General features: G+C 42.3%; 1 protein-coding gene and 1 pseudogene across 1 annotated transcript; both read right to left on the bottom strand.

The window, feature by feature from the left end:
- Positions 1 to 1,100: 1,100 nt before the first annotated feature.
- Positions 1,101 to 4,708, bottom strand: LOC102722434 (probable LRR receptor-like serine/threonine-protein kinase At3g47570). Its single transcript, XM_006663052.3, has 2 exons — positions 1,767 to 4,708; positions 1,101 to 1,670 (listed from the first exon to the last, which is right to left on the bottom strand). The coding sequence occupies exons 1-2, from the start codon at positions 4,693 to 4,695 to the stop codon at positions 1,300 to 1,302; spliced, it is 3,300 nt and encodes a 1,099-aa protein (XP_006663115.1). The 5' UTR covers positions 4,696 to 4,708; the 3' UTR covers positions 1,101 to 1,299.
- A 1,150-nt stretch (positions 4,709 to 5,858) lies between these two features.
- LOC102701495 lies at positions 5,859 to 9,810 on the bottom strand (annotated as a pseudogene).
- Between the last annotated feature and the right edge of the window lie 890 nt (positions 9,811 to 10,700).

Raw genomic sequence — 10,700 nt, 5'->3', positions numbered from 1 at the left:
ATTGCTTACAGCGTTGTCTCAACGATTCAGCATGCCCTTACTGCGTGCTTGTAGCCAGTACAAACTTAACCAGCTTTACCCAAGTCAATAAATTAGGACATGCATAGCATGACCATAATTGCCATAGAAAGCAACATGAACATTGGAACTGCTAGCTCTAAGCGAGGTGACAAACTACACTAAGGCAGCCAGAGAAAAGCATACAGATATTATATATTATACCAAGAAATTGACCAGGAGTTTACTGCCAAAAGAGACATGTGGAGTTCAGATGTAGTCATCACTGGGCATGACGTCAAAAACTTTAATATGCTAGCTTCGCTCGAATAGTTGCCAACAGATAGTTAATTGGGTAATTTTACCATAAATACCAAAATTTACAATTAAAACTTTTATGTGTCTTGAGGTAAAAAATAATGAGAGATACCAAATTTTACACAAAAAATATAATATTTTTCATTAATTTTTCAAACATCGTAAAATTGCTCAAAGTAAAAACACCGGGGCATTACCCGAAGAAAGCATCCTTTTGCAAATATCGTTAAATATCAAGGGGTTTCCTACAGAAGTCAGGATCGGGTTCCGTTCGCCTCGCCGGCTCGCCGCCGGCGGCGGCCCAGGCCTCCGCTTCCGATCCCATCTCCTCCTCCACTGCACCATCGCGGCCGCCTCTTCCGTTGGAGCCATCTCCACCTCTTCAACAAAATGCTCCTCCCGCCAGATCCAAGTGGCCGCCAAGATCCATGGACTGCGGCCGCACAACCTCCTCGACGCGGAACGGCCTCTGGGCTGCGGCGCCGCATCCGCCAGCACCGCAGCCGAGAAGATACTACTACTACTATCTGAGCTGCTTCAGTTTGGGAAGAATTATTTTAAGGTAATTAATCGTCTCTGTAAACTCCATGAAATTTTGTTGCATATTCTGCTCTGTTTGCCCCCAATGTACTGCTGCTGCAAATTGGTGTTGAAGTTTTGTATAAACTATGTCGTGTCTTCAACATTGGCTACTAGGATTTAAGCAGCGGATCATTTACTACAATTTTCAAGCAGCAGATCAATGGTAGATGTTTACGGATATTGTGTGACTGACAAATAAACAGAAGACAAATAGTCATGTTTTTTTTTTTTTTGCGGGGAAGACAAATAGTCATGTTTAACCATACACATAGAATTAAAGAGAAGTAGGTCACTGGGCATGCCATTCTTTTGTTATTCTTAATGCTGAAGTATATATTGATGCAGAGGATAACTCATTCATCTGTATTTCCCTACAAAGTGACCAGGGTAACAGATCAATGCTCAGTAGTGCACCCCATTGTTGTTAGTTGTCGATTTGACATAGTCTTTCCTAATCTTCTTCAGTGTCACGACCACATCACTCATTGCCATCCTTTCCTCTGGGGAGTCAGCCGAGCAGAGCAAACCCAGCTCAAACACTGGCACAAGGGAGTCATCAATGCTATTGGTAGAAGAAGAGCTATCCTGTAGAAGCTGGCTGTCTACAACATGGACAAGCTTTGCAGGAAACCCTTGGTGAACCCACTTCCTGATGTTCAGTTCTCCCACAAACATATCATCTGTGGGTCTCTTCCTAGTAAACACTTCAAGCAGCATGATCCCGTAGCTGAATATGTCACTTTTTCGTGAGGCTTTTCCAAGAATCCCATACTCTGCACAAAAATGGATTCATCAATGATGATTGGTTGTACCATGTTATGGTTATGGTAACACCATTAGATTGAACAAGAATACAGAAATTACATTACCTGGTGCCATGTAGCCAATTGTTCCTGGCATGCTTGCTGAAATTATAGAGCTGTCATCGCCTAACAACAGCCTTGCAATGCCAAAATCTGCCACATGTGCCATCATGTCCTCATCAAACAGAACATTGCTAGGTTTCAAGTCACAGTGTAGGACCACTTCATGGTGCTCGTGGTGTAGGTATTCCATTGCCATTGACACATCTAGCATAATATGCAACCTCTCGAGGAGGCCTAATTGCATTCTTTCTTCTGAGTGCAGGAGTGCCTCTAAGCTACCCTTCGGCATATACTGAAGAACTAGTGCTCTTAAGTCCAGGTTGGAACAAGTGTTTACAACCTTTATCAAATTGCGATGTCGAGTCATTCGAAGAACATGACACTCGGTATCAAAACTTCTGAAGGCTTGTTCGAGATGTTGGTGTATAACTTTTATCGCAACCACCAAACCGCTACTCAGCTGGCCCTTAAAAACTTTTCCAAAGCTTCCTGACCCCAGCATATTATCATCACTGAAATCATCAGTAGCACGGACAAGGTCATTATAGGAGAGTAATTGGTGGCCGATCACGTCAAGATTACTAGCAGAAATGTTTTGATGCTTAACTTTCTGTCTAAGCATTAAATATAGGCAAGAAGTTACAGCTCCCATTACTATGATTATAACAGGGAGTAAATATTTTAGTCTGTGACTGTTTCTTTTGGGGGAGGTTTTTGGGCACTGTGAAAATCCTAAACGGACAACACCGCATAGCCCTGAGTTCCCCACCAATGATTGCAAGGTGATATTTGAGAAGACACCTCCTTCTGGTATTTGACCATGGAGGTTATTGAAAGACAGATTCAAGCTAGCAAGGCTGGTAAAATTAGTCAAATATTTTGGGATGGTGCCAGAAATATTGTTGTGGGAGATATCCAAACTTTGCAAGCCAGTTAGGTTACCGAAAGAGTCTGGAATGGAATCATGGAATTCATTGACAGATAGGTTGAGGTATGTTAACATCTGAAGTTGTCCTATCGAATCTGGCATTCTTCCAGAAAAGCGATTGGAAGAGAGATCCATGATATTAATTTGCTTCAAATAACCTATATCAACCGGCAATGCACCGCTCAAGAAGTTTCGAGAAATATCTAGATTGATGAGGCTACCAAGATGAAATAAGCTTGGTGGTACATTTGATGTTAAATGGTTATCATGCAATAGAAGGTTCTCTAGCTTAGTGAGGTTCCCGATGTCCTTGGGTATGGATCCAGAAAATTTGTTGCTGTCAAGGAACAGGTTTACAGCATTCCTTAGTACTGCAGTGTTTGATGGGATGGAGCCAGACAAGCTATTTCCACTTAGAACAAGCCATTGGAGATTCTCCATCATCATGATTGATTCTGGAATTGCATTGTGCAGTTGGTTATCTGAAATATCTAGCACTTCAACACCAGTTAAATTTGAAAGGTTAGCTGGAAGAGTTCCGGTTAACTTGTTGGCAGATAACGAGAACCATGTCAACTGTGACGACAGGTTCCCAATGTAGTCTGGGAGGCTTCCGGTGAAATAATTCCAGTCTATCTGAAGCGTAGAAAGCTTTCTACATTTGGAAAGACTAGAAAGGAACTTGAGATCCCCCTGTAGGTTGTTTTTCGCAATATCAAATGTCAATAACGAGTTCATAGCAATTGTTGCTGGTACAGATCCTTCAAACAGGTTAAAACTCAATGCCAGAATTGCTAATGCGGACATGTTGCCAAGAAAAGCAGGTATGGGTCCTGTTAGTTGATTGAATGAAAGATGCAACTCTGAAAGTTGGCCTAGGTGCTTAATATCCTCTGGGATGGTTCCTGTTAGGTTGCACGTCGCAAGATCTAGCACACTTAGCTTGGTGAGGTTGCTGAGTGCAGTAGGGATCGGACCAGCATCAAGGTAATTCCCTCCTAAGGAGATGTCATCCAGATTTGTCAATTTGCCAAGCCATGGTGGAAAAACACCCTCGAATAAGTTTTCAGCCAGGGAAAGAACTTGGAGGTGAGGACAATCTGCAAGCCCCATTGGAATTTCACCAGTGAAATTGTTGCAATCGATGGAGAACCAACGCAGAGCTGGGAGGCTGAAACTTGTGTTGCCTGGGATAGGGCCAGTTAAGCTGTTCTTGACAAGATCTAAAACACGCAGAGTGGACGTGTTGAAGATGACTGGTGGCACCGGTCCTGTGAGATTATTCACCTGCAGGTCAAGGAACCTGAGCATCCGCAAGGAGCCCACACAACCTGGTATTGGCCCTGATAGGCTGTTGTTGCCGATGCTGAGAAAAGTTAGCAAAGGTGTGTTGTTGAATAGATCATTCTGTATGAAGCCAGTGAGGTAATTCGTTTCGAGATTCATGCTGTTAAGGTTGTGCAGGCGTTGCAGCTCTACAGGGATTGGACCAGATAGATGGTTAAAGTGGAGATGAAGAATTTGAAGCCCTGTGAGGTTTCCTATGGCAGTAGGGATGGCACCTGACAGGGCATTGTGACCAAGACGAAGGACTTTGAGGTGACGCAGCCTTCCTATATCATCAGGGATGTGTCCTGTGAGGCCGGTGTTGGTGAGGTTGAGGACAGAGAGGAAAGAGAGGTTACCAAGGTGAGGGGTGAGCTCTCCTTGGAGAGGAATGGCCGGCAGCTCCAGGGCGGTGATGCGCTGCCGGCGGCGGCTGCACGAGACGCCCAGCCACTGGCAGAACGGTGTGCCGGCGGTCCAGTTGCCTGCAAGGATGCTTTCAGGGTCGGAGAGCCGGTCTTTGAAAGCCAGCAGTGCGGCGAGGTCGACGTCGCTGCCATTGCTGATCTTGGTCGAACCTGGAGCAGCAGCCACCGTGGACGAAGCGATGAACAGCAACACTGAATATATGCATAACATTGGAGATGGAAACGCCATTTTGCGGCTCTGATGATTCATTTCCAGTAAGATGATGGGCTCGATCGAGGCCTCCACATTTATTTAGCTCTCGGTTCCACTGTGCATGCAACCAACTGGCACTGCAGTACTGCACCTTCAACAGTCAACACCCAAGACCCTGACTGCCAGTCAACCTTAGGTCAACAAGTGCAGGAATGGAAATCCTTATCTGCTGCTCTACTGTTCCCATTCCAAAGTGTAAAAATGGAGGCATTTAGATTTAGTGCACGAAACACTAATACGACATGTTGTTATCCAAGCTAGGAAGCGGTGCATTCTTGCCCCATTTCTTCATACATAATGATTAAAGTTAAGCAGGCAGGCAGGCAGGCACTCACTAAAAGTATTTTTTTGGTTATGCAACTCAATGGATGGAGGCATTTGTAACTTTGATGATTGGGTGGTGAATGGAGAGACCTAGCAATATGCCCATACAGCCATACATTTCTGCAGTTTCTGTTTATGTAACTTTACTTCCTAAGACAAGAGATGACAAAGATGTCCTTTGCGTGCATCCCAGCCATTCAACAACGATCGATTGAACATAAATTGCTGACCCACTTAAAAAAAAATTGCTGACCTTGTTGGATAGAGCTTTTTTACCCTTTTTAAAAAATATCTTGATGTATCAAAAATTTTAGTTTAAATTTTTACGCTAAAAATATGGTACCTCCCGATTATCGCAAATCGAAAATTCTATTTTAATTAAAAATCCAATTTTCAAATTTTTTTTTGTATTTAAGGATTATCTACCAAAAATCTCAAAATTGTCGTCCTCTCCTTGAACGATAAATCATGTGTCCATTTTTGTATCCTTGACTCTCCAAAAATATGTGTGATTAAAATTGTAGTTATAAAAATTTAATCGTAAAGGTTACTCGTTTCCGTTCCCAAAAAAAAATGTTTATTCCATACTTCGAACATCTCGGTGAATGTTAATTATTCATCTTATTTAATATTTTCTGTGACCATTTAGTCCATTCCCTCTCCAAATTTCTTTCTACTATTGCGAGAAGCAATCACGGATAAATACTCATTTATTTTCCTGCATCGTCTGAAATTTCACCTCCTCCATCTGCACTGCCATAATCAATAAGTTTTCCCCCAACACCCCTGTAGCAAAATAAGCCGACTGACCAACTAGTGATCCAGACCCTGTATAGCTAGGACATACAAGTGCTTGCTTGCTCCCTCAACTGCTTAAGCTCCTTAACCACCTCCGCCATGGTTGGTCTCTTGTCTACGTTGAGTACTTCCAGACACCGGACTGCGATGGCGGCCATCCTGTCAAGGCACTCCGTGCAATCTACAGACAAGTCCTAGTCGTACATCTTCCTCCATGCATTGCTGTCTTTGTTGTACTTTGTGACAAATTCTACTGGGAGGCTTGTCTCACTGTATTTGGCCCTCTTCTGGGTGATGAGCTCGAGGAGCACTACCCCGAAGCTATAAACATCACTCTTCATTATAATTTTATCTGTTTACATGCACACTGGGTCGATATAGTTCTTGTCGGCACACACACGTTTGTGTTTTAGCATGAGCTCAGATGACCCAAAGTCTAATACCTTAGGGGAGAGATTTTCATTAAGGAGGATGTTGGCTGGTTTGACATCTCCGTGGATGATGCCTTGGGGTGGATAGGAGTGCATGTAAGAGAGAGCCTCTGTAGAACCGATGGTGATGTCAAGGCGTTGCAACAGCGAGAGAGCTTGCCGCTCGGAACCATGGAGCATCTTCTTGAGGCTCCCTTTGGGGAGGAACTCAAGAACCAACGTGGGTTCCTCTGTCTCAATGCAGCACCCAATGAGACGGACCACATTTTCATGGCGGAGCTGTGATTGGACCCTTAGCTCGTTCACTATCTCTTGACCGGGCTCTTGTGATGACCAACAACAAGTATTTTGTAACATGTTTTGACTTTTGTTCCTCATCATGACTTTGCTAAGCATCCGCGTCTTGCGCTTTACCTTGGAGTAATTCACGGCAACCGGCTGGTTGTCGTGGGTTCCCTTGTAGACTTCTCCGAAGGCACCCTCCCCGATCTTGAATATTTTTTTCTCGGTTATCTTGTCCAGGTTCTTCTCCTTGAATTCAATGATTTCCATGCCCTTAAGAAGTTGGCCGCCATTATTGATGAAGAACTGTCTACGCTTCCATCTCTTATGCAGGAGCACCAGGGCCAAAAGAGAAATCATAGTGCAGACCGTCGCTGTATGAAAACAAGGCAAATCAGACTTCAAATAGCTAAAAGATAGCGCCACGTACTACTTTGTTGATTGATTTAATTCATTTTAGGGGAGACAGCATGGATTAACATAAATATTCTATTTGTTCTGTTCCATACTATAAGATTTTCTAGGTTCACATAGATTAATTAATCCACGTATCAATGTATATGTTTGTTACGTATCAAGATTTATTAACACAAGTATGAATATATGTAGGCAAATTACAAAGTCTTGTAGTGACACAGAGACAATATAAGTAGCAAGAATGCTCACCAATCGTGGCGACTACGGGTGCGGGAAATATGGACTAACATCCCTTGCCATCAATTTTATGATCCCCTCTAATAAATGGGAACCGGCATTTACAATCATAACCACCAACGGTGTCATGGCATCTACTATAAGAGGAACAAGGATATAGTTTCTCATACTTAGTATGATCTGCTCTTCTAAGCGCACACTCGTTAATATCTGCATGCACACATACTATATATCAGAACACTAGCTTGATCTTCATGCCGATCGAAGAAGAAAAGTAAGTAAGCAAGCACTAACTTGTGCATCTGCCTTCACCAGCGACATAAGGGTTGCCAGCATATCCCCCGGTACAGTTGCAGAGGTATCCCTCTCCATTGGTGGTGTTGGTGCAGTAGCTGTTAACGTTGACACAGGCAGGAGCTACCCGTGTTAATGGTGAGCACGACCCGCTGTTCCTGATGGCCCAGTCAAGCACTGTCGGTACACTTGATTCTTCACTACGGTTCACGAAGATGTTGCTGCCGGCACGGCGAAAATCTTGCCGGTTGAAACGGTACCTATATATATATATATATATATATATATATATATATATATATATATATATAAGCATCTATCCTACTAGCAGGTGTAGCTACTCCTTTTACGTATAAGGTGCAGAAACGTTTCTATACATATTTCTTCTTTCTTCCAACAGAAAGTACAAACCCTATACATATAGTTATATCATTCACATGAGATTTAATAGTGTCCATACTTTCTGTTGGGTGGGAGCAAACAGTTATAAAAATGGTTTTTTTCATCGTAGACGTGCAGGGAGTAGCTACACCTGGTAGTAGGATTTAATTTTCCTATATATATATATACATATATATATATATATATAATAGTGTTATTTTACATTGCTCGATCCATATCTCTAAAGAAAGAAATATTAACCATATATTGAATACTAGTGACACACTTGTTAACAAACCTGACAAATTAATAGTTCAATATTAATACATGGTCCCACATGTCATACACATGCCTTGTCTTGGAGCCAGTGTGCAGCTGGCTACAAATTAATAGTTCACCTCTCTTCTCTCTTATCTCTTTAAAATGTGAACTCTCTTCTCTCTTATCTCTTATCTCTTTAAAATATACTTATAACTAGTTTATAACTTTTTTTTTACCTGCTCTAAGTGGTCAATAAGAGTTGAAATCTCGCGGCAGTTGAGACACCCTGTCCGCTGCTTCTCGGGGGTGTTGCTTAATCCTTGTCGAAGATGTGCGCGTTTTGATGCAGCCAGATTTCCGAATAAGTGTACACCACCATGCATGTCATAAAAAATTTTCGGACATCCTTTTGAACTAGACGAGAGATGGGCCCACAAGGCGTGGGCCCGCACTGACAAACTTACCTTTACTCCTCGTGGCCGTTAGAAAACTTCTGAGTGACGGGCTGTGCGGTGTATACCAGCCCCGTTTAGTTCTAAAAAATTTTCATCCAAAAACATCACGTCAAATCTCTGAACACCTAATTAGAGTATTAAACATAGATAAATCGAAAAACTAATTGAACATCACGTCAAATCTCTGATTCGCATCCTAATCTCCTCTGTAGGTAGTCTTTTTGGTCATCCGCTTGATTGGGAAGCTATAGACCTAAACCATTCAGAAGGATTGTCCATGTTTATTTAGCATAAGCACATTGTAGTATCAGATGTGTGGCTGTTTCGTTTTCCATTCCGCGCATTTGGGTAGATGATGCTGTGTGGTCAACCTCTTAGCTCAAGTTTATGTGTAGTTAAGATTTTGCTGTGGGCAAGTAGCCAGGTGAAGAATCTGCGTTTCCCCTTGCCGTTCGGCTTTCATATGAACGGGTTGTCCAGTATGCTACCTGTGAACTGCATTACGTAAGGTGATTTTGTTGAGTAAGAAGTAAGAACCGCCTGTTGTCCGGTTCCAAGTGATATTGTCCTGTGTCTGATCAGATAGGGTCTACTCTATACATAACTTAATCGTAAGCTTTTTCACTATATGTTCCAAACTGGTTATTTAAACCACTAACCAACTTGCTGCTTGACTCTACATTTGTGCCTCGAGAAAGTTACATAAATGATGCATCAAGAGAACCCTTGCATTAGCTCCACTCCCTGCACGGTGCATACTCTCTGCGCTAAAGAAACATTATTTTTAGTCTACCCCACTTGCATATACCTGTACAAAATTACGAGGACTAAAATTTTCCTCGCGTCTTCAAACCAATCCATTTGTTCCTTACTCAAATTCTAGATGTCTAATACTTTATCAAACTATAATAGTGATAGGACTAGTACCGCGGCTGCATAGGTTGTAGGGGTGAGAGACCGGAGGTCAGGGACGATAAGAACAAGTATAATAGCAGGCTATAAGCTAGCTAAATGCTGATGTGGAAGAGAGAAGGGAGGAGAGAGAGGAGAAGCTGGCTATAAATTTGTAGCTAGCTCATACATAAGACCCAAAACACCATGTGAGAGAGACATGTGGGTCCTGTATTAAAGATAAAGAGCTAACCATTATATGAGTGGGCTATAAGAAAACTACAAGGAGTCTTATAGCCAGCTTATTGGCTATATTATTATCCTTGCTCTAACCCCGACATCGTGGCGGCACCGAGAGGCGGCGACGTGCAAGCTTGGGGAGGGAAAAATGCGTGAGCTGTAGATGGCCCATGAGGCCAGACAAAGATAATTGCCTTGCTTGATTAATTTCCCAAGAGTCTTGAGGTATTTATACCCTACAGTACACAACCGTACCATAACTAAGGTGGTGTTTAGGACAATGGATTTATTTTTAGTCCCTTGTCCCATCAAATGTTTGGACGCTTATTATAAATAGTAAATATAGACTATTAATAAAACCCATCCATAATCTTGGGCTAATTCACGAGACGAATGTATTGAGCCTAATTAATACACGATTAGCCTACGTGATGCTACAGTAAACATGCTCTAATTATGGATTAATTAGGCTTAAAAAATTCGTCTCGTGGATTACTAATCATTTATGAAATTAATTTTTTTTATTAGTCTATGTTTAATACTTCAAATTAATGCCCAAACAACCAATGTGACATGTGGCTAGAAAGTTTAGCCTATCTAAACAACCTCTAAATTGTAAACTTATGGAAAGCCCTATCATAACTAAATTATAAACTTATGAAAAACAATCACAGCCCTACCACAACTGATGTGTAAACTTATGGAAAGCAATCCTTACTAAATTATAAACTAATGGATTCTTGTGCATGAATGCGCTGGCTCTAGTTGGTTTGTCGGAGGGATGCAGCTGCGGAGGAAGGATGATTGCGGCGGGTGGTGGATCCTCTATTGCAAGGGCGCAGATCAGGACGGACGTAGGGGCGCAGATATTGTAGGGGGATAGATGAGAACAGACGTCCGGATGAGAGAGAGATAGAGAAACAAAGCGGAGGAAAGAGCAGATGCAGACGCACCGACGCAGATGGAAACGCAGGTTTTCGATCTTTTCTTG

Source organism: Oryza brachyantha, chromosome 11 (assembly GCF_000231095.2).
Source record: "Oryza brachyantha chromosome 11, ObraRS2, whole genome shotgun sequence".
NCBI lineage: Eukaryota > Viridiplantae > Streptophyta > Magnoliopsida > Poales > Poaceae > Oryza > Oryza brachyantha.
The sequence above is the reverse complement of the archived record's forward strand: the minus strand, read 5'-3'. Positions and strand labels throughout refer to the sequence as shown.